We start from the raw sequence: 24,657 nt of genomic DNA on the forward strand, positions 1-24,657 counted from the left end.
AGAGTCTGTGTTTGTACTGTTTGGGATGACACAATGAAGGATCAGCTAAAACACAGGGGAATCTGGTTCACATATTGCAATGAGAGAAGAGTGACCAAGCCACATGTGTCATAGCAATCTATTCCCAGGGTTGGCTTCGGGGCCTCAGACTGCTGGTTGTGTTTGGGACAAGTGTCCAGCCTGGGCTCTTCTGCTGGGCTTCCATGACATCGGAGGGGGTCAAGAGCTTGCTTGGATCCCCCAGCCAATAACCAGTGCTGCCCTCCACCTAATGACAATCAATTTCTCCTTCTCTTTGTTAGCTGAGATGCCTCGACAATTCCCCAAACTTAACATTTCGGAGGTGGATGAGCAGGTGCGACTGCTGGCCGAAAAGGTGTTTGCCAAGGTACTCCGGGAGGAAGACAGCAAAGATGCCTTATCGCTGTTCACTGTGCCTGAGGACTGCCCCATTGGGCAGAAGGAGGCCAAAGAACGAGAGCTGGAGAAGGAGCTGGCTGAGCAGAAGTCCGTGGAGACGGCCAAAAGGTGGGTCGGATGGCTTCTCACAGGCAGAGAAACATCTGCCAATCTACTCAGTCCTGTTCTCTGTCTCAGGTACTGGAGCTTTAAAAACAGACTGGCCCCAGACTCGAGGCTTTGGATTTATTTTGGAATAAGCAACACTAACCAATTTTAAATCTGGTTGAAATGATCTAAAGTCCTGATTCTTCCTGCTGCCTTAATAGCTGTCTGGAGGTAGTGTGGTGGACTTGGAAGGATGTTGGAACTAGAAATAGGAGAAATGAATTCCAGTCTTGGCTGTGCCCTTTGCTGGGTGACTGTGAACAGGTCACTGTCCCGCTGAATCTGTTTCCTTAATATGCTTTAGCATTGGATCATGCATTTAAATCTGGAGGAGAATGTAGAGGTCCTCTACCCCACCTTTGGCATTCTATCCTTCAGTGGATCCACCAGGCAGAAAGCAGTTTTTGTTTTTTAATCATTTTTTCTTTTTTTTTATCTTATTTTTCTTTATTTTTTCCTTCTAAAATTTTTTTGTTTATATTTTTTATTTTTTATATTATTATGTACTTTTAAAATTTTTTGTTTATTTTTTATTTTATTGATACTTTGATTTTTTCTATTTTGTTCTTAATTTGTTATTTTTCTTTTTCTTTTTGGAGGGAAATTGGGGTTAAGTGACTTGCCCAAGGTCACACGACTAGTGAGTGTTAAGTGTCTGAGGCCGAATTTGAACTCAGGTCCTCCTGACTCCAGGGCTGGTGCTCTATTTTTTTTTTTTGCTTTTTTGGAGGGGGAAGGACAGGGCAGTTGGGGTTAAGTGAGTTGCCCAAGGTCACAAGGCTAGTAAGTGTTGTGTCTGAGGTCAGATTTGAACCCAGGTTCTCCTGACTCTAGGGCCAGTGCTCTATTTACTGCCACACCTAGCCGCTCCAATTTGTTATTTTTCTTTTCATTGTTTTTTCTCTTTTCTTTCTTTTATATTTTATTATATTGGAACCTAAATACAAGGTTAGAAAGAAAAAAAAAAGGATGTCGTGTACATAGCAGAACATGAGAGAATTCTAAATATGTAACAATAAATTTTCATTTCAAGAAAACCTGTATGACAAATGATAACTCCTTGTGTTGAGAATTGTCCATCTTGTCTTTGCTTCCTTGTGAGTTTTCTTTTGTTCTCTGTTGTGCACTTTTTCACCTTGTTCTTTTTCCCCCCTCCTCCCAAGAATGCTTTTTTGAAGTGTTGACAATTGATAAGCACCAGGGCTTCAAAGAGAAAGAGAAACGAGTCCTCTGCCTACAAGGAGCTTACGTTCAATGTAGACAAACAACATGTACACATATCAGTCAGCTTAATGCAGTGGACAGGCACAAGACCTGGGTTCCAATTTTGGCTCAGCCACTTTCCATCCTTTAAACCATGAAGGAGTTGATGAATTTCTCTGGGCTTTGCTTTCTTTAACTGTAAAGTGAGGGGGTTGCCTTGTATGACCTTAGAAGTCACTTCTGGCTCTAAATCTAGGATTCTATTTTCCTAAGTAAGGATGAGGTAATTTGACAGATAAGGAGACTGAGACCCCCAAAGGATTGAGTGACTAGTGCAGGTTGTGTCAGAGCCAGGATTTGAACCCAGATCCCCTCACTCCAGATCTGCTGCCTTCCTAGCAGCTTCCCATCCACTCTGAAAAGTGCTCCTCTCCCTTCTTTCCCCAATATACTCAAATAAACACTTTCTGCTGTTCCTAGCATTCCTCTGAATTCACTTCACTCTAACTTCACTGGAAGCTTGTTGTGCCTTCCAGTCCTTCAGATGAAAGGATTCCCCAGGATAGTTGAGCCAGCTGACTGGCCCTGGGTATTTTGGGGCAGCTAGTTTGTTGTGGGCTGAAGTACTGGGAACCCTGAAATTCAAGGACAAAAAGTACAGAAGGATTTGACTGAAGCTTTCTTTCTTTTTTTTTTTTTTACTTTTTGGAGGGGGTAATGCAGAGCAATTGGGGTTGTGACTTGCCCAAGGTCACATGGCTAGTTTTGTGTTTAAGTATCTGAGGCTGGATTTGAACTCAGGTCCTCCTGACTCCAGGGTTGGTGCTCTATTCACTGCGCCACCTAGCTGCCCCAACTCTAGCTTTCTTTCAGTCAGAGAAGTGGTGTGTTAAAACATAGATTTTAAGAATCTGAGCCTTTGTGACACTTGTATTGACAAGTGGGCCAGAATCTGCACAATTAGTAGACAAGACTGACCCCTTTTTATAGCAAAAAAGATTTCTGGAAAGGTTTGGATGGGATCAAGGAGTGGATAATAGGCTGGGGTGACTGGGAGGTACCTGAGAAGGGGTCTAGATGGGATTAAGGGTAGACTATATAGCCTGAGGTGGTCCAGAGGTAACTGACCTTGAAGGTTGGGCTGGGTCAGAGGTAACTGAGGATTGAAGATTGGGCTGGGTCAAGGGTAACCAAGAATGAAGGGCTGGGTGTTGGGCCACAATGAAAGGACAGTTGAAAGGATTACTGGGATGGGCCAAAGCCTCAGGAGAATGCCAGGGACTGGGCCCTGTGGGAAAGTCCAGGGGTTTTTTCTTTTTGGGGTTCAGGTCCCATCCCCATCAAGTTGCCACAGGGGTTAGAGCACCGGGTCTGGAATCAGGAAAACCTGAGCTCAAATTCAGCCCCAGGCTCTTACTAGCCAGGTGACCCTGGGCCAGTCATTTAACCTATATTGCCTCAGTTCCTCATCTGTAAAATGGGGATCACTATAGCACTTATCTCCCAGGGTTGTTGTGAGGATCAAATGCGATAATCATTGCAAAGCCCTTAACCCTGCACTTGATGCATCGGTAGCTTGCTTTGTCCAAGGCACTGAGATAGCTGAATAAAATGTGGGGCACTTCTCCTGTGTAGGCTTAACAGATACTGTTGTTCCTGCAACACAGGAGTCAAAGTGCCAGGATTCTCACCTTGCTTTTGTCACTGCCTATCCCTGGGCCCTTGAGAAAATCACTTAGCCGCTCTATGCCTCAGTTTCCTCACCAGGGAAATCATTAGGTAAATGACCTCTGAGGTCCCATCCATCCATGAGGACAGAGGAGTTTAAGGGCCTTACTTAAAGTCACATGGATAGTAAATTTCAGAGGTATGATTTGGGTCTAGGACCTCTGACCTCTGACTTTTCATTGTGCCATACCACTTCTAAGGCTACCCTAACAATTTTTATTTTTAATTATTATTTTCTAAAAGCTGGGACTACCTACTTTCTGTCCCATGCATTTTTCATTTATGATTTGATAAATATGGAAAACAGTCTTTTAAAAAGTTTATTGTGTTTGTATGGAGCTAATTGACTATACTTTTAAATCCAAATCACTCTGATTTGGTTCAAAGGCCAGTAAATAGCCCCCAGCCCAAGATTCTGAGCCTCATTATTTAGTTTTGATGGCTTAGAATGAATGTAAATAAGTTATTTTTTGTTCTGGACTCCAGCTCCTCCCTCATGGATACTTCTGTGATGGTAAACTAGGCCACCTTTTGTCTCAGTTCTTGCCTGGTCTGTGAATGGCCATTGCCTCTGACCAACTGAGATCTGGGAAACACCTTCATTTTAGAAAGGCCACAGGTCACCCACTGCCTCCCAGGCCATGTTGTGCCAGTGCATGTCCCTGACTCTGGGGGAGAGACTTTGTACAGATCTGCTTCCCTTCAATATTAGTCACATGCAAGTCATAACCCTTGTGATGTCATTGGATCTCCATGACAATTATCAAATAACACGAGGTGTACAGATGAGTTTGTACACCGTTGTTCAGTTGGTTCAGACTCTTGGTGATCCCATTGGGGGTTTTCTTGGCAGAGATACTGGCGTGGTTCTCTGTTTCTTTCTCCAGCTCATTTTACAGGTGAGGAAACTGAGGCAAACAGGGTTAAGTGACTTGCCCAGGGTCACATAGCTAGTAAGTGTCTGAGGCCAGATTTGAACTCAGGAAGATGAGTCTCCCTGACTGGCACTCTATTCACTATGCTACCTAGATGCCTATGTAATGCTATAGCCCTGCCAACCAAGGAGTAGTCACAGTTTCCTTGCCTAAGGAATAAATGAAGCTTAACATTACAATGTTTCTATTTTTCTTCTTTCCCTATTCTGTTATTACTACTCAGGACAAAGCCCACAGACCATGCAGACAGACTGTAGAGGCCATTGAATTCAATTGCATTTTACAGATGAGGAATGAGGTCCAGAGAGGCTTGCCCAGGGTTACACAGGCCAGCCCCCTTCAACCCTTCCTTGCAACAAAGAAATCTTGAACAAAACTGACCAACCAAACAGAGCAGGAAGCGTTCTGTCTCCATAGCTTCCCCAGATTTGTCTTCCCCAAAGTGGGAACTGTCCATAGCTGCTCTGCTGCTCATACAGCACACTGTATCTGAATGGATACTTTGATCAGACTACAGTTACTACTAACAGTTACTCTTTTTCTGCTCTCACCTTTGCTACATGCAGAAGCAAAGGGAAGGCTTCTCTGTCTGGATGTCCAAAAGGCAACACTTTGGGACATTCTCTCCCCAGCTTCTCCTCTGTTTCTGGCATCTTCTTCACATTCCAGATCAAAAATAATAAAATGTGGGCCTCCTAGTGTCCACACATCCTGAGTCTGGGGCTTTGCTATTTAAACCTCCCCCCCCCCATGTTTCACATGGGGAAGTAAGAGGTTAAGGGGAAAAATGTCTCTGTTAATTCTTAGGATCCTTGGTATTTATATTTAGAATCAGAGAATGTTGGTGTTGGACAGGACTTCAGGAATCATTTAGTGCAATATTCTTAATTTACAGAAAAGGAAACTGAGGTCCACAGAGGAATTCATAGGCTCGAAGGATCATAGACTTCTAGCTTGAAGAGACCCCAGATGTTGTAGTGCAACATTCAGTTTATAGATGAGGCATTTGAGGCTAGAGAAGTTGAGACTTCCCTAGGTTTACGACTAGAACCAGATGCAGTATTTTAACCCAGGTTTTTTGACTCTAAATTCAACCTAAGTTTACACAGCAGGTTAGTGGTAATCAGGATTGAAACTAGAACCCAGACCTAGGGCAGCTAGGAGGCATGGTGGATAGAGTGCCAGGCCTGGAGTCAGGAAGGCTCATCTTCCTGGGTTCAAATCTGGCCTCAGACACTTACTAGCTATGTGACCTTGGGTAAGTCACTCATCCCAGTTTGCCTCAGTTTCCTCATCTGTAAAATGAACTGGAGAAGGAAATGGAAAATCATTCCAGTATCTTTGCCAAGAAAACCCCAAATGGGATCACGAAAAGTTGGACATGACTGAAACAACTCAACAACAATAAAAATGCATACTATCTGTGTGACCTTGGGCAAATCCTTTGCCTTCTCTGGGCCTCAATTTCCTCATTTGTAAGGGGAATGGGCTAGGTGACCTCTTCTCCCCCCCTCCCATGGACAAGCTTAGCTAAGAACAAAGCGGGGGGGCAGAGAGAGAGAGAGAGAGAGAGAGAGAGAGAGAGAGAGAGAGAGAGAGAGAGAGTCTTTCTCAGAGGGTTGGCCACCAGGGAATAACGTTTTCCCTAGCAAAAGCAAATTCATGAAATGCAACTACTAAGCTGCTTTTGGGAAAGCCTCATTAATGCCATAAAATGCTGAAGTCAGAAGAGGATTTTAGCCCTGTTGAGATTTAGGAGTGCTGGGACCCTTGAAATAGCAACACACAGATTCTGCCCAAATGAATTCTACTCAAGCCTTCTCTCAGCTAAAAAAAACAAAGTTTATTAAAAATCCACCATACTGGCCAGACTTGAGGAATCCAAGCATTTGTGCCGCTTGTATTGACCAGTGGGCCAGATAGAGTGTGAGCACCTTAATGGAGGCTGAGATGGATCTTATATACAGAAAGAATGTGGGAGGGATCTAGGGTTGGCCAAGTAGGCTGAGGTGACTGGAGGAGAGGTCTAAGGAGGCTCTTGATGGGAGTGGCCAGTAGACTGGGGTGACCAGGGGTTCTGCCAGGAATCAAGAGAATGGGGTCTTAGATAGGATCAAGAGTGGGAAATAGCCTACCCATGATCAGAGACAACAGACAATGGCGGGCTAGACTAGGTTAAAGGTAACAGAGAATTGGGCAAAGCCATAATGAAAGGCTTATGGCTTCAGACACAAGCCAAATCAAGAGTTCAAGGGGGTTCCCAGAGCCTATATCCCTGTAGCAGCAAGCACCCCAAGCGCATCCTCAGGGTTTGCTGCCCATACAGGTTCTTGGATCTGCTTTGTTAAAGGAAAGCAACTCAAAATGGGTTAACAAGCTTACTTTAATCAGTCAGACATCTATCGTTTACCTTGTTCAGGGGAAAAGTCGGCACCCCGAACTTCAAAGTATACAGGCAGAATTATCAAGACATTAACAGGTCAAGTAGACAGATTTCCAAACTGTCCAACCATTACATCCATACCAAATCAGCATCTGGGTTTTTCAAAGCCGGGGGACTCTCAACAACGGCTTCCCAGAATTCAGATCAAATCACAGAACACTTCTCAAAGTGAGCCCCAAAACAAAGCTACACATCAGGGCTTATATAGCCTTCTCCTGGCCCAGAGAATGTAACAACCTTTTGGACCCATTGGCCAATCAAAAAGTATCTACTGAAAAACAAGCCTCCCTCCCCAGGCTTCAGGTGCATTTTAGCCTAAGGGCAGGGAAGATCTTCCAAATTTGCATTCCCATTACAATCCCATGAGCCTTAGAGATTCTTCTAGTCATGCTCATTTCTTTCTTTTCCAATATGTAGCCTTAGGTCATGGCATTGGGCATGGTGTAGTGAGGCCTCCCTAGAGTCAGGGTGACCTAGGTTCAAATCCTCCTTCTAACCCCTTCCAGTATAGCTACCACTTATCTTGGAAAGCAGTTCTTGAGAGAAAACATTAACAGTGATCAGATATCTTGAAGATAAAGAGAAGAAATGTATCTTATATTGAGGAACCACTGAAGTGATTGTCTTGATCCTTTTGGAATTGAGCAAATATCTTGGGGTGGGGGAAATTCTCCTCATTTAAAATAAAGTTTATAGGAAGATATTGCTTTGGGCATAAAATCTGTTTTAGGATTCTTTTTTTTTTAAAGTTATTGCTTCAAAACGGAATAGGGTATGTGTGTTCATCTTAAAAGAGGGGAAATGATCTAAAAAGGTGGTATGTTGAATATTGGCTTGCATTTCATAAATCATCTCTTTCTACAAAACACTGTATTTCGTGGTGAAATTTTTCACCTAAATTATAAATAAGCAAATAAAATTATATGCCAAAAAACTCCCTCATATCCCAGGCAATTCTCTTAAGACTATATGATGAATGAAAGGTGCTAATCTGTATTTATAACTTTACTGGGAATTTCTTCTTCTATAGAAGCTTCTGTACTACTAAGTCCAGTCTATACATAGATGCAGATATATCAATCTGTACATACACACACATAGACAGGATATCTCTAAAGCCTTAAGCTATTAAGGCTTAATTACACTAAGATTTTTGAGTATATGGATCTGTGTGTGTATGTGTATGTGTGTATACACACATATATATCCATATATGTACATATATAATACTTTTGGACTGAATGTATAATTTCATTGGTTATAGAAGACTTTATTTCGCAAACTCAGATTATTATAGAAAATGCGCAATACCATTGTGCTGAATCTAAAGTCAGTTTAGACCTGGGTTCTAATTCTGCCTCTGATGCTTATTAGCCATGTGACCCTGGGTAAGCCATTTAACCTCTGTCTACCTCACTTTCCTCATCTGTAAAATGGGGATAATAATAGCACCTGCCTCCCAAAGTTGTTGTTAGGATAAAATAAAATAATAATTATAAACTGTTTTGTAATCTCAAGTTGATTTACATGGTTTACAATCTATTCCTCTCATTTTGTCCCCTCAGCAATTTTGTGGAGTAGGCTTTGCGAGAATAAGATGGATTAGAATTGACCCAGGTTTCCTGACTCTAAAGGCTTAAAAAAAACCCCTCTCTTTTATTACTATATTATACATATTATATAATAATATCTAGTAATATATAATACCATATATTGATATATTATGTTACTATATTATTATATTTTAAAATTAATAATTTATTTTATTTTCCTCCCACATGTCCCCTTCTAATTGAGAAAATTAAAAAAGAAAACATATTTATGATAAGGTCAAGGCAAACACATTTCCAATTGGCCATGTCCAAAGATGAGGGTCTCATTCTGCATGTTGAGTCTATTATCCCTCAGGAATTGTGGGTGGTCCTTGTGTTCTTAAGCCTCTCAAACTTGTTTGTGAGGAGTCTTTTCTTACAACATTTTCTCTCACAATTCCATGGAACTCTGGCTTTTACAACAGGGCTTTCTTTCCATGTGCTCTGGGCTTGGCGTCAGAAAGACCTTGGTTCAATTTCCACCTCAGACACTTCCAAGCTGTGTGACCCTGGGCAAGTCACTTAACCCTGTTTGCCTCAGTCCCTCATGTGTGAAATGAGCTGGGGAAGGAAATGGCAAACCACTCCATTATCTCTGCCAAGAAAACCTGGGGAAGGAAATGGCAGACCATTCCAGGAAATGACTAAACAACAACAACACATTTTTTTCTTAAGTATATTGGGAAGCCCCAAGTCATAATTAGTGTTGAGAAATAACTGATTCCTTAAATGAGGGCCAAACAGGAGGTAGAAAAGCTAGGCTCTGAGGGACACCACTGAGTCCTCTCAAAAATGTGTATTTTTAAGAGGGTGGTGTTGGGGAGTGGGGTGAAAGGGTATGACTGTCATTTTTCCCGGTTTCTCCTTCTCTGGTTATGGAGTGAGTATTGGCCCCATGAGGGACCAATTCCATATCCTTGCCCCTGGATCATGCTTGAATCATCAGCACTGATGAAGTTCGGATCAGGAGCTTGAGGATGGTGGATAGTGCCTGGTTCAGGGATAAGGGCAACTAGCCAGGAAAACACTGACAGTGACCCAGTAAGCCAACTCTTCCCTCTGACTCAGGCACTCAGTAAGACCTGTGCAGGCAAGGAGTTTCCACTTGGCAGCCTAAGTGACCTGGGAAACAGCCAGTAAACAGCAATGAAGCCAAAAAGTCTCTGACTAGGCCAAAATGGGCACCTCCAAGTGCAAACATGAAAGCTTCCTAAACTTAGGGAAGTGACCCTCACACTACAAGGGGAATGAAGGAGATTTAAGAAGAGAGACGGGAAAGACGAACACTAAGGGGGAGAAAGACATAGAGAAGAGGGAGGTGGAAGGGAAGAAGCAGAAATCTGATAGCTGGGGAAGTAGGCTCAGGGGATTGAATCTGACATGTATTTTATAAAAATTCATTTTATTATGTTCTTGAAGTCATTTTCTTATTTCATCCCCAAATCTTGTCTGGCTGTGTATGCAATATTCTGCTCTAGAAGGCCCCCACCTCTCTGCCTTGAGGAAGACACCTGCTGTGTTCTGTCTTCTTCATTACTATTTCTATTACTCTGAAGTCTACTGAAGGTAACTAGACTTCTCTAGGGCCGGCACAGCTAGCTGTTCACTTGGACTGTGGAATATAAACTCCTTGAGGGTAGGGACTGTCTTGATTTTTGCTTTTATATCTCCTGTACCTATTATAGTACTTGGGACACTATATACCATAGGTGATTAATAAATGCATTTTAAAAAAACATTGTGGATTCAGAGCAGATTATGGCCTTACGTTATTGCCCGTTGAAATGACTAGTGAACTGTTGTTCAACTACTCTGAACTTTGGTTCATCCCTTTGGTTTGTTGAAGCCACAATGGCCATCTGGGGGATATTAGTCTGTGTACTGTATGTAGCACCAGGGACCAGAGCAGGTGAAGTCAGGCCCAGGATTGGATCTGTCCCCTAACTGTCGATTTCTTTACTTGGCAGAGGGAAAGGGGGGAGGTGTAAACCCTCTTTTCTGTCATTAATCTTAACTGGGATCTGAACACACTTAGATATGTTTTAACATTAAATTTAATTTTTTCAGTTAGCGTTCATCTTCTCTACCTTCACCCCCTGGGGGAAAAAAAGAAACAGAACACCAAAACTTTTGTTATAAATATGACTATTTAAGCAAAACATACTGGCCATGGCCCCCAAATGGCATGCTCTTAAGAAAATAAATTTTTGTTGAAATCTTTTGTCTTTACGATCCCCACATTTCCCACTGCTTCTGTTCCCAATTCACTCAGTCAAGTATCAGCAAACCTTTGCTAAGGCCTACAGTGTGCCGAGCACTCTGCCAAATTGGGGATACAAAAAAATGTAAAACACAATCCCTGCCCTTAGGGAAGCTCTCAGTCTAATCCCTCCTCCCAAAGAGTCATCCCTTGTGATAAAGAATAATGAAAGGAAGCAAAAAGCCAAGAGTCTGCTGTTACGCAACCTGGACACACTAGTGTGGCAACACGCCTGGTTGGGGGCTTGCAGTCTGGGGGAGCCTATGGACAGACCTGTTCTCAGAGCAGCATTTTTATTTTATTTTATTTTTGCTAAAGCAATTGGGGTTAATTAACTTGCTCAAGGTTACAAGGCCAGTTATTTCTGGTTGTGGCGTTAAGAATCAGAGCCTGGATTCAATCCCAGGTCATCCCGACATTGGGGCCGGTGCTCTTACTTTCTGAGCCACCTGGCCGCCCCTAAGCAATTGGGGTTAAGTAACTTGCTCAAGTTTACACGGCCAGGTGTTTCTGGGTGGGTGCTAAGTGTCTGAGCCCGAATTGGATCCCAGATCATCCCGACTCTGGAGCCAGTGCTCTTACTTGCTGTGCTACCTGGCCGCCCCCAGAGCAGCATTTTTAAATGCCCAGAATAAAATAGATTGGATTCCAAAGAAAATCAATTCTATCCAATACAGTTAGCACAATGGAAGCAGCCAAACGAGGGGCTTCACGGATCCCAGGTTGAGTCTTTGCTCCTGTTCTTTGTCTGGTAAGGCTAACAGGGAGAAATCATGCATTTCCCAAGTGTTTTGCTGACATGATCCTGTTTGGTGCTTAGAACCTTCCTTTGAGGGAAGTGTCATTGTGTCCCCATTTTATAGACAAGGAAGCTGAGCCTCCTCAAGGGGAAGTGATTTATTGGAGGTTAATCAGTGAATCGGGAGCAGGCCTGGCCCCTGACTTTGGCTCTCCTGTTTTACCCCTGCAGGGCCCTGCCTCTTATGTAGTTTCCAGTGGTGGAGAATCTCTAGGCTGTCTGACCAGGAAACATTTTGGCCTGGCTGAGGATCGCGAGCCTAGACCTTCACTTGTTCCTATATATGTACAGAGGGTGCAGAGTTCAAGACCTTGGTGGTAGGAGCTGTTCTTCCTGGCTTGCTAGCACCATTAACATCCATCCTGATGGAGCTATCTTGGGATCCCCCAGGGGAGGAGAAAACCAACTTGAGCCCTTGTGGGGCCAGAACTCCCTGCCACAGAGAGAGAACTGAGCCCCACTGTAGCACCTGCAAGTGCAGAGAAGCCTCCCATGGCTGGTGTTTGGACGCCCCTGCCCTCAGTGCCTGCAGTGTGCTTATGGAACCAAGGGCAGCCCTCCTGATCTTCTGTGCTGTCTCTGAACTTTGATTGGTCCGGGCAGTGTCAGCAGAGATGCTTGTGGGGAAGGAAGGGATTTCTCTAGTTAGGGCAGTGGTGGAAAAGGTCTTCTAAAAATAGAAGCCAGGCCAGGAGATGACAGAGCAGCAGTGAGTGGTTTCTTTCCCTCCCTTCATAGCCTCAGGTCCAACTGGATACTTCAGGCTTGAGCATCACTGTATTTTGCAATGTGGAGAAAATGGTTTCAAGGAGCCAGTGCTCATCTCAGTAAGAATGTCCCAGAACTGAACAGGCTCCAGTGGAAAGCTCAGTATTGGGGCGTGAGCCCAAGCCAGGGGACCAGTCACTGAAGGAGATACCACAACCCCACTGTGCCTTCCATGGGCTGACAAGATGCTTTTCCTTAGCAGTCTCAAGACTATGTGATTTGGTTTTTCATTGTTAAGTATTGAGAAGAGTTTGCATTTATATGATTCTTTAAGGCTTACAAAGGGCTTTTCCTGCTTCATAATAACCCAGTGAGATGAACACCATTATCATCTACATTTTACAGATGAGGAAACTAAGGCTGTGAGCTGGTATCTGCCTCCAGGTCTATCTGCTATGCATCCTGAAGCAGCTAGGCAGCACAGTGAATGGTGGTTCTTGTTTGTCCTTCATTCTCAAAGAGTACCATGACATCAGGAAGGTGATGCCATGACTTTCTAGGGGAAGTGAGGCAGGGGTGTGTAAGGTCACCAGTTACACTTTCTCTTCCAGAGCCATCTGGGTCCAGGGGCAGGATATAGATTAGAATGACTGGAGATGGCCCCCACAGTGAAAGGAGTGCTAGACTGGAAGTCAGGAAGACTTGAGTTCAAATGCTCCCTTTGTATGACCCTGGGCAAATCACTTAACCACTTTCAGTTTCCTTATCCGTAAAATGGGTATAGTAGTACCTGCCTTACACCTTGGTATGAGCATCAAATGAGATGACAGTATTGATAAAGCCCTGCATAAATGCTAGCTATTATTACCATGCTGACTTTTAAGAAGGGATATTCTCTGCATTAACAGAAAACAATTTTTCCATTCCTTGGTAGGTGAGCTTTATATGGTCTTGTGATGGAAATAAAAAATATCACCTGGTAGCCAAATTTCTGGTGAGGAATCTTTCTGTACCTTGTCCACTGCCAACATTTACATGGTCCATTAATGAATAGACTCTTCTAGAAGGTTAGAAGGACTTTGACAACTCAGAGTCTCCATCATGATCCCTCAAAGGAAGGTGTCAGCAAAGATGGGCAAAAATTGTATAAGTGAGGCTCAAAGAGGGTGGGCTTGGCCCCCAAGTTTACATAGATGGTAAATGGTGGAGTTTGGCCTCTCATCTAGCTCCCATGGACTCTCAGTCTTGAGATTTTCCCTCTAGCATTTTCTTAAAGCCTTCCCTTTTTTTTTTTTTTTGGGTTAACAAGCTTACTTTAATCAGTCAAATATATATATATATCGTTTGCCTAGTTCAGGGGGAAATGGTCAGCACCCTGAACTTCAGAGTATACAGACAGAATTATCAAGACAGAGAAACAGATCAAGTAGACAGGTTTCCAAACTGTCCAACCATTACATCCATACCAAATCAACATCTGGGTTTTTCAAAGCTGGGGGGCTCTCAACAACGGCTTCCCAGAGTCTCATCTGATCAAATCACAGAACACTTCTCAAAGTGAGCCCCAAAACAAAGCCTCACATCAGGAATTATATAGCCTTCTCCTGGGTCAGAGAATGTAACCACCATCTTGACCCACTGCTCAATCACACAGTATCAAGGTGTGGGCATTACTGAAAACCAAGCCTCCTGCCACAGGCTCCATGTGACCACATTCAGCCTATTAGGAGGCAGAGTACATTTTCAAATCAAGGAATGTCCTCAGAGTCTCTTAAGCCTATCAAAGGGCCTAGGGGCAGGGAAGAACTTTAAATTTGCATTTCCATTACAGGAACCAACACACATCCAATGAGTGCAGAAGCTGTGGAGTGGTATGCTGCTGACTGTGGGCACTTCAGGAGAGATGAGTTCTTGGTTTTGGTTCTAGGCCAAAGGAGAAACTGAACATTATAGCCACTGGATGGTTCTCAGGGAGTGTAGCAGCAAGCACCCTGGAGTCTCTAGCGGGGCTGCTCACACAGGTTCTTGGATCTGCTTTGTTAAAGGAAAGCAACTCAAAATGGGTTAACAAGCTTACTTTAATCAGTCAGACATATATCGTTTACCTTGTTCAGGGGAAAAAGGTCAGCACCCCAAACTTCAAAATATACAGACAGAATTATCAAGACATTAACAGATCAAGTAGACAGCTTTCCAAACTGTCCAACCATTACATCCATACCCAGTCAACATCTGGGTTTCCACATCTGGGTTTTTCAAAGCCGGGGGACTCTCAACAACGGCTTCCCAGAATTCAGATCAAATCACAGAACACTTCTCAAAGTGAGTCCCCGCCTTCCCTTTTCTTAAGAAGAATCTCCTAATAATAGTCAAGAAGCCCTTCTCAAAAGTCCATTGATGAATGAGCATTGATTTGGCACTGGAAGGGTCCAAGGAAGGCCATTTCGTCCAACCTTCTCATTTTACAGATGAAGAAACTGAAGGAGATTAAGTGACTTACCCAGGATCCCACCACCAGGAAGTATCCAAGGCACAATTTGATCTCCAGTCTTCCTGACTCCAAGTCTAGCACTCTATCATGTAAATGTTTTTGGAAAATCATTTTGGTAGATGTGTGGAGGCTGGATTAGAGTGGGGAGAGATTTGGGGTGGGAAGACCAGTTTGGAAGGTGTCCAATAGTCCAGCTGAGGGATGATATAGGCTTCACCTGGGCAGAGGTTGGTACCCATTACTGACCCAGGTTGCTGTTGAATGTCTGGAATGGAAAAGGAAATGGAGACAGGAAGGCACTGCCAGTGTGTCTGGATGTCACACACAACAGGAAGGAAAATGCTAGCATAGGTACCATAATTCTCAGCTTGTTAATGGTCTGGCCAGTGCCAGTGATTAATCTGTTCAAAATGACCTAGTCTTCAGCATTAATGAAGACTCTGTCCCTGCAGAGAAAACCTGCCCCTCTGGCCAGCTTTTCCCTGGACTTAATTAACTGCTTTCTCTTATCATTGGCTCCTAGAAAGAAGAGTTTCAAGATGATTCGATCCCAGTCTCTGTCTCTGCAAATGCCAGCCCAGCAAGACTGGAAGGTCCCGCCATCGTCCAGTCCTGCCATATCACCCCCTACGCCAGTCCCCGCAGGAGCGGCTTCCCAGGCAGCTCCTGGGTCATTTGTTATGCCCGAGTTTCAGCGCGTCACCATCAGTGGAGATTACTGTGCTGGGGTAAGAGCTCCCCCTTCTCTCTTTCTCTTCCTCCCTCTGAAATCAAACCCAGCAGCACAGAATGCTGTACTCTGCACCAACTCCAGCTCCTGCCCCCCTGGGCATGTGGGGGAGGCTCTTACATTCAGGAAAAGGCAGACAGGGTGCTTCAGTGGAAAGATTACTGGCTTTGGGGTCAGAGGAGCTGGGTTTAAGGCTATCTCTGACATTTACTACCTGAGTGACCTTGTGTAAAATAAATCATCTAACCTCCCAAGGCCTCAGATCTTGGGCTGTACAATAGGGAGTGTAGACTAGGTAGCTTCGAGGTTCCAGCCATAGATATAGTCAGTCACTCAATATACACATCACTTTACAGGGTCAAATCCCAGATTTACCACTTCCTACCTATGTGACCATGGGCAAGTCAGGCATCTTTTCTGGACCTTCATTTCCTCATTTACAAAATGATGGACTTGGGCCAGAAGAGCCTTTGAGGTCCCTTCTGTATTTAATGAGATAATAGATGGAAAGTGCTCTGCAAACCTTAAAGTGTTATAGAAATGTTAGCTCTTACTGTAATTATTGACATGGGTCTGGAGACAGCTCAGTTCAGGGACCTGTGCCTTACTGAGGTGGTTTGAGCTTGGCCATGGAGATCCAGCAGCCTCCCCGGAGTCAGGGAGAGAAGTCTTAGATTGTTTCTTCTCTCCCTCTGGATTGGAGGGGGCGGTAGGCAAGAGAGAGGCCCTGGATCAGAGGTAGTCAAACTAGACCGTTGGCTGGAGGGAGGGAAAGAATAAGCCTACAGCACATTAGAGCACCGTGGTATCTACAGAAAGGATGGCAGAGTACCTTCATCAGGAAGCCATGAGGTCCCTTTCTGGGCATGGTCTAGTTTAAAACCCAACCAATAATGGTTGGTTATTGGTGGTTGGGAAGGAGTTAGTACAGGAGATGGTGGGTTTGTTCCTTCAAACACTTGGCACTTCTAGGAATGGTTTTAGATCTAAAGTGCTGCTGTGTCTCAGACCAAGAGTTCCCATAGACATGACTTCATGTGTCCGCCTCAGTGTAGGGAGTGGCCCTATTTTGCAGATGTGAAAACTGACACACACAGAAAGTAGAGAATTGTTCCATGTCACATGGTCGTGACAGTCACCAACAGAACGAGCGTTAGCTCTCAAGTCTCTCCTAGTCAGAATGGAAGCTTGTTGTTTGTCCTTCAGTCTGGAAGAAGACCATGACATCAGGGAGGTGATGCCATGACGTGCAAGTGAATTGGATTTAAGTGAGGTAGGGCTGTGCAAGGTCACCAGCCTCACTATGTTCTCCAGAGCCATCTGGATCCAGTGGCCAGATATGGACCAGCATGACTGTCTAATGGGAGAGACAACATGTAAACACCCAAGGGCAAACAAGATGTCTACCTAGATCTATGTGTGTATGTATACATATATGTATAGATATCAGTATGTATGTGTACACATACATGATATGTGTTACATATGTATATTATAGATAATATATGCATATATTTATAGACAGAATTAATTGAAGATAGTCTTCTTAAGGGGAATAAGGATAGGTTTATAGCCAATGGGAGGATTTTAGAGAGACTTGGCAGGAAGCCAGAGGAACCAGGAAGGAGAGCACTCTAGGCATGGGGGACAGCCAGTGAAAGTACAGAGCTCGGAGGTGGGGTGTCCTGTGAAAGGCATGTCAGGGAGGTTGGTGTCACTGGGTCATAGAGTCCCTGAAGGGGAGTTGAGGTGTGAGAAGACTAGAGGGGGCCAATTTTCTGTTTGATCATGAAGGTCATAGGGGGTGACTGGAGTTTACTGAACAGGAGGAAGACATGGGCAGATGAATTTGACAGCTTAATGAAGGGTGGAACAGGGAGTGGAGAGCCTTGAGGCAGGCAGACCAATCAGCAGGCTGAGGCAGTAGCCCAGGCAGGAGGTGATGAGGGTGTGAACCAGGCTGATGGCTACAGCAGAGGAAAGGAAGGAGTATGTTCTAGAGATATTAGGAAGGTAGAATGGACAGTACTTGGGAGCTGAGTGAATGTGGGAGGTGAGAGAGTGCGGAGTTGAGGATGACACCTAGGTTGGGAGCCTAGGTAGCAGGGAGGATGGTGGTACCCTTGATACCATCCTCTTCTCTGGGAATAAGAAAGTCAGGAGGGGGGAAGGGTTTGGGGGGGGAAGGCAATGATCTCAGCTTTAGACGTGATGGGTCGGAGGCATTTACAGGATATCGAGTTCATAATGTCTGATAGGCATTTGGAAATGGGAGATGTTTCCTACTTCAAGCCCTGTTGCTTCTATCTCTGCCCCAAGATTCATCAGCATCAGATTGGGGAAAGAGGCCTGGAACTGGAGTCAGAAGACTTCTATTCCATTTCCAGTTCTGCTACTTGCTATCTTGAAAATCAGGTCCTCACTCTAGGCCTTCATTTACCCATCTGTAAAATGAGGGGGTTGGCTTAAATCTTGACTGAACCCCTCTGGCAGCCAAGAAAAGCCTTTGGACCCCTTCTTAGAATAACATTTAAAAATAAAATATATAGAATTATAAAGGAAATCAATTATATTGAAATGCTGTTATCAAAATCTCAGTTCTTTAGGTAGCTTTCTAAGGTGCTGACCTGCATTGGTAAAGGAAATTTCTTCATGTTAAGAAGTGTTCCTATCTTAGGGAAATCACAGGTCCAGGCCCTATCCCTTAGTTGCAAGTACAAATGATTTTTTCTTTCTTTTTTTTTTTTTGAGAGGGAAATTTCTAAGAAATATACTTGGAAAAACCCTTTTTTAAAAATTATTCCAGGCTCTTCAGACCACTCAATCTTTACTCTTTAAAGTCATCTGCTCCTTGCAAGATGGGTAGCTTTCAAAAATTATCATTGATTTTAAATATCTTTTTGTTTTAAATAAGCTTAATTCCCAAATATATCTATCCCTTCTCCCCTACACAGAAAAACATTCTGAGTAATAAAGAATAAAAAAGAAAGGAAAAACGGAGCCTAGCAAAAATAACCAGCGTATTGACTGACCCTGATGGTATATGTAATACCTCACCCCCATAGTCCTTTACCTCTGCCCAGATGGGAAGGAAGTTCATTTTCCTCTTTTGGGACAGGCTTTGTTGCTGTAACTGTAGTTTTCAGTTTTGTTGTTATTGCTTCTTTCCATTTACATTGTTGCACTCAGAATGTATATTGCTTCCCTGGTTCTGCTTAGCTAGACCATGCATCCTTTCATATGTTTTTCTATGCTTCTCTGAATTCAAAAAGGGAAACTTTTCATGCTGCTTTTTTCCCTGACCTTCTAAAGACAATGTGATTCAGGGGAAAATGTGCTGGCTTTGGAACCAGAGGAGCTGGGTTCAAAGCCTGACTGTTGCCCATATGCTCTCTTAAGACTTGAACTCCTGTCTTCTGACTCCAGGACTACTGTTCTTACCATTATACCACACTGCCTTTCTTATGAAGGAGCTGGATTGAACAATATAGGAAAATCCAAGACCCAAGACACATTGATTAGTAAACTGGTATGAACCAGGCACTTTGCTGGGGAAATAAAGACACCAAACAATCCCTGCCCTCAGGGAGTTTACATTCTATTGAGGGAGAAATAACCTGTACACAAATGAGTGAATATAAAATATATACAAATTAGTTTGGCAGAATAGGTCCCTAAGAGCCAGAGGGATCAGGAAAGGCTGTCGGTTGTCAGATGGTGAATTTCAGCTTCAGCTGAGCCTTGAAGGCTGGAAGGTGGGGAACAGAGTATGCAGGGCAGACAGCCTTTGCAAAGGCATGGAGACCAGCTTGTCTGAGCAGCATGCAGGGGGTTAGAACAAATGTGCCGGAAAACGAGTCATGTACAGCAAACTGAGAATGACAGTGTTGGAGGCCATCAGGGCTGGAGAGCAACACCAGCAATGCCCACTCAGGTGACCACACTGATGCCCTTCAGATCTGGGATCAGTGTGGTGACCAGTGGTGGCTTCAGGGGCCTGCAGGCCTCCCACTTCTCAGCAGAGAGGTGGTAGATTCCTTTCCAGATGTGGTCCAGGGGTTAATTTGTTTTCCTCAACTGTGCTTGTTTTTGATATGTGGGAGTGAAAGTCACTGGGAAGTGACAGTGATATAAAAAAAAAATCTTTCCTTGTTCCCAGGGGTCCACCCAAGGACGCTGCGTTCGTGTGGACTGGGCATAATATGGACCCCAGAGAGATCATTATCTCTTCTTTGCTTATGCTCCCCTTTCAGAGTTTTTCTCTGGGAAATAATTGCCCATCTCTAGGTACCTGAAATGTGCATAATGGGTCCCTGACTCTCACACAGTAGTTAGTATATAATATGGTTATTGAGTGTGGGGACAGCCTTTCTTTCATCTACCACTGATAATGCATAAGATACAAAAGGGAAGGGAATAAGCATTATGTAGTACCTCTGCCAGGCAAATATTATCTCATTTGATCCTCCTAACAACTCTGAGAGGTAGGTGATATTATTATCCTCATTTTATAGTTGAGAAATTGAGGCACACAGAGGCTCAGTGATTTGCTCAGGGACATACATTTAATAAGTGTTGTCTGAGGTTGAATTTGAACTCACATCTTCCTGACTCCAGTTCCAGCACTCTATCCACCTAGCTGCCCAAAAAAAGATTCACAGGAATCTGTGAACCAAATGAATTCTTAGTGTTTTAGTTTAATCTGGAAGGGGGCATTTTGGGGGGCTATTGAACAAATACTCCTTACTCATCCCAGATGAGCAGTTCGTGTCGGTAGCAAGGGTGGCGAGCTTCATAGCTCTTGCCTTTCTTCCCCCCATTCACTCCCTTGATGATGTCAGTCTGCTGTCTACTGGACTCTCCTCTACTGTTGGTCCTGTTCTGCCTCCATGAAACATGCTGCTAGGAAAACTCCCTCTATCTAGCAAGTTAGATTCAAGGATGCTTGAGTCAGGAGCTCTTGTTCTCTTGGAAACTCTAGATATTGGCAATTCAAAGCATAAGGTTATCCACAAGGAGGTTTTTTTTTTTCTACTCAAAGGGCAAAATGCTGGGGAAATCTCCCACTTTGAAGACCAGTGCCTGGATATTCGGACTCAGGAACTATGGAAAGCCAAGTGCTAAACCTTAGGAAAGCCCATGTAGCATGAGAGATAGAATCTTGGGGGAAAGTTAGTGGGCTGAGTTGGATCCACATCAGCTTAGTCATCCTAAATGTGCTCATTTCATCTGATTGGGCAATGCCTTAATTGTGAGAAGACCTGTCTCAATAATACACGTCACCATCAGGTCAGAGTCATATCATGTTGCCCAGGCTTATGGCGTGGCCCCTTACTGCCATAAGTAGCCACATCTGGCTTCCTCCTGAGGTCCCGATTCCTTCTCAGGCTTAGTCCCCTTCTTGATTCTGCCTTAGCAAGGGTAGCAGGAAAAGGAGAGGATAGATTGATAGGTAGGCAGGGCTTGGAGGATAACAGTATGACAGAAAACCTGTTGACATTTTTTTTGCTGGAATCAAGGTGTCTCAGAGTCAGCATGGGAATGTCTGAGCCAGGATGTGATAAGGATACAAGGACCCTTGGCCTGGACCCTGGTGTCCCTCCAGAGAACATAGTGTTTCCTCTAGCTCAGCTGTGCCTGGGATTCTGAGAGCTCTTATTATTTTTTGGGATGCAGAGTGTGGTGGGCTCACTTGGCATCCTCAGGAACTATTTGTTGTTTCTGGCACTACTGAGCAGCTTGGAGACAACACTGTTCATTAAGGCTGCTAATGGCTGCTGGCTCTGGCACCAAACCTCAGCCTTCATTCCAGTGGGTGATGCATTTTTGCCTCATTTGGCCCTACAAAGAGTAAGCCTGAGCCCTTGGCTGCTTGCTAGTGTCAGGGGAGGTCCTTCCCTTTGGAGCTGTTGGCCTCTGTTTCATCCTGTTGGCTCAAAAGGAGCTCACAGCCCACTAACACCACCAGCTCCTTTTCGTGTAACCTGCCAGCTAGCCAGCCCATACTTTGTGCAGTGGGTTTTGGATCCAAACATAAGGCCTTGTGTTTATTATTTGCTACCACCTCAATGGATATGATTTCATCTTTGTGTACCCCCTCCGGTTTACAGCCTGCAAGTACATTCATGCCTTCTCATCCTGTGGAGCTATTGTCTAGAGTCATGTCTACACCCTCTACAGCAAATCCAGCCATGGCGCTGGGTGCCTTCCTCTTGACTGTGTGCACAACAAATAGGAACAGAAGCCCAAGGGCCATCTGCTAATTAGTCCCCACCCCCCCTTCCAGTTATGGGATGCCCTTTGGGCCATTTCTGCACAGTTCTTCATTGAGAATGAGTTGCAGCTCACTCATCCCCACCAAACATCTCTCCATTGTCTCTTGGGCAGCCCACAATTGGAATTCCTCAGAGACTGTGGTATCCCTGATTTGCAGGCAGGAAGTGTCCTCAGAAGAATACTGATGTTTAAAAAAAAAAATGGGTCTTTATTTTGGGAAGAAGCTTGGGAGAGTTGAGAACACTGCCCGGTTTCCCAAATGCAATCTAACCTGCTCTGTGGCTCCCAGTTATTTGCCTAATATCTCTGTGTTGGGCAAATTTTATGTCTAACTAATTGTCCATCTGAGGGGTCTGTTCAAGGTATAAATATATAACACACATGCATGAACACACATGTACATGACCATATGCCCACACATATTGTATTTTCACGCACATGTATGTGTGTGGGCACATATGTGTCTACATGCACTGTTCTGCAGACTTAGAATACTCTCCTCACTTCTGCCTGCTGGCTACCTTCAAGTCTTAATAAAGTCCTAACTTCCATACAAAGCATTTCCTCTTTTAATTGTGTCCTATTTATTTTACATATAGCTTGTTTGTGTATATTTGTTTTCTTGTTGTCCCCCTCATTAGACTGTGAGCTCCTTGAGGGCAGGGATTGTCCTTTGGTTTGTTTTGTATCCCAGTGCTTAATACAGTGCTTGGTACATAGTAGGCATTTAATGAATGCTTGTGGACTGACATTAATATATGTATATATGAATATGCATTATATATTGGTATATAGCTATAGCCAATGTACATATATACCCAGTACACATATATACGTACATGCATGTATGACTATCAGCTCTATGGTCCTGTCCATCTAGCTGTATATTGTAAGCTGGACAATAGGTATTTGTCATCCACTTGGTTTTCCTATGTGGATATTTAGCTCAAGCTCTTTTTCAGTGATTATGGATTTAAGGAGTCTATGCAGTGTTCTGGAGCTTGACGCTTTCGGCCCAATGTCACCCACAAAAAGGAGCACCTAAAGGACCTCACCACCAGTAGGGAACTTCTTGTCCATTTGCACTCTGCATTGGATAATCTTTGTAGATGTGGCAAGAAACTTTGGTTGAGAGGTTGTGTCAATATCTGTTCTTTTAGCCTTTTCCTATTATTTATTTATTTACATTGACAGCTCACGTATGTAACTCAGGTTTGAGTGGCCTTAATCAAACCATTTTTTTTTAAATTTAGTATGGATTCTGAGCTTTGCTCTAAACAAGTGCGTGTCTAACAAGAGGAAAACCATTGATTCATCAATGATTCCATAGACATTTTCTGCATGTTAGAATATAAACAATTGTGTACATTTTTAAAATGTTATCTGATGCTTGTATACCAAGTACTTCCTGGTTCCCTTCTTGAAGAAGGAATACATGCTTTAGAGGCTTGAGGCTCTGTTGTTAACTGATTTGAGAATTCACTGAGAGGCCCCTGGGAATTCAGTCCTGTGTTCCTTGGTATAGAGGTGGCATCCTTCAGGAAGAAGATAACGGCAACATGGGTTAGTGGGGACAAAATATTATTTCAAGGCTCATAAATATAGTTTCAAGGCTGACGGAGGACAGATGTAGGGCATTGTCTTGCAAAAGAGCAAAGGGGCACTTTCATGCCTAAGAAGGGAACCTCTTTTGTTTCCTGTGCCCTTGTGATATGACCTGGGCAGTGGGAAAAAGCGCTGAGATTATAATAGCTCGAATTTGTCTTACAATATCACCGAGATGTTTTCAGTGTGGTTATTAGGAGCCCCATCCTACAATTGAGGAAATGGGATCCCAGAGAAGTTAAGTGACTTGTCGATGGTCACACAGTTAGTGTCTGAGGCAGAATTCCAGCCCACGTCTCTGGATACCAAATCCAGGACTCTAACCATTACACTGCATCACTTTTCATGCTAGTAAAAGCCATTCAAGTGGCTGAAATCCAGAAGCTCATTCTCCTCCCCACCCCCCAAACTACAAGGAAACGGTTCTTGGAACTGAAGGAGGATTATGGGTAGGAGAGAATGATACGGATCCCTCTGGGGCTGGGTGTGTCCCCTCCGTGTTTCATGTAGCACTGTCTGTGTCTGTATGTCCACATGTATGCCCTGTTTCTTTGCCACAGTCTCCCTTAGAAGGTTTTCCCCCTGTATTGCTGGTATTTACACTGGTGTGAGGATGGCCATTTTCCAATTTGATACCCAGACCTATCCCAAAAGCATCCCACCCAGAGGTGCCACCCTCTCCCTGCCATTCCTTTGCCCATTATGCCCTCGCTCTCTGCTCCCTCCCTGTAGATCACTGTGGAGGATTACGAGCAAGCTGCCAAGAGCCTGGCCAAGGCCCTGATGATTCGGGAGAAGTATTCGAGGCTTGCCTACCACCGCTTCCCAAGGACCACTGCCCAGTACCTGTGCCCTCAGAGGGCTGACAAGTGGGGCCCCGGGGATGAGGTGTTTCCAGGTATGACTGGCTGTGTTGGGAGGGAGGGAGGGATCCTGCTACTCCCAGAGCTGCTTCTAGAAGATCAATTCAGCATTTATTAAACACTTTGTGTGTGTGTGCTGGGAATTGCAGGAGATAAAAAAATTAATAAGACATGGTATCTGCCCTCAGGCAATGAAGTGGACCTGGAGTCAGGGAGACTCTTCTTCCTGAGTTCAAATCTGGCTTCAGACACTTAACTAGTTGTGTGACCCTGGGCAAATCACTTAGCCCTCTTTGCCTTGATTTCCTCTTCTGTAGATGAGCTGGAGAAGGAATGGCAAACCACTCCAGTATCTTTGCCAAGAAAACCCCCAAATGCGCACAGTGAGTCAGACATGACTGAAATGACTGAACAGCAACATGGGCCCTCAGGGAACTTTGAATCTAGTAGGGGATGA

At 44.1% G+C, this 24,657-nt stretch overlaps 1 protein-coding gene across 3 annotated transcripts in view; it reads left to right on the top strand.

The window, feature by feature from the left end:
- The window catches only part of AMPD3 (adenosine monophosphate deaminase 3), a 75,002-nt gene that overhangs the window by 21,463 nt on the left and 28,882 nt on the right, over positions 1–24,657 (top strand). For all 3 annotated transcript variants that reach the window (XM_069091209.1, XM_069091208.1, XM_069091207.1), the window contains exons 2-4: positions 303–528; positions 15,250–15,454; positions 24,070–24,235. In XM_069091209.1, coding sequence (XP_068947310.1) covers positions 308–528; positions 15,250–15,454; positions 24,070–24,235 — 592 coding nt within the window. In that variant the 5' untranslated portion in view covers positions 303–307. The remainder of the gene's footprint in view (positions 1–302; positions 529–15,249; positions 15,455–24,069; positions 24,236–24,657) is intronic.

The sequence above is a fragment of the Petaurus breviceps genome, unplaced genomic scaffold, assembly GCF_028583685.1.
Source record: "Petaurus breviceps papuanus isolate PSGF00001 unplaced genomic scaffold, PetGlider_PUasm1.0 188, whole genome shotgun sequence".
Classification (NCBI taxonomy): domain Eukaryota; kingdom Metazoa; phylum Chordata; class Mammalia; order Diprotodontia; family Petauridae; genus Petaurus; species Petaurus breviceps.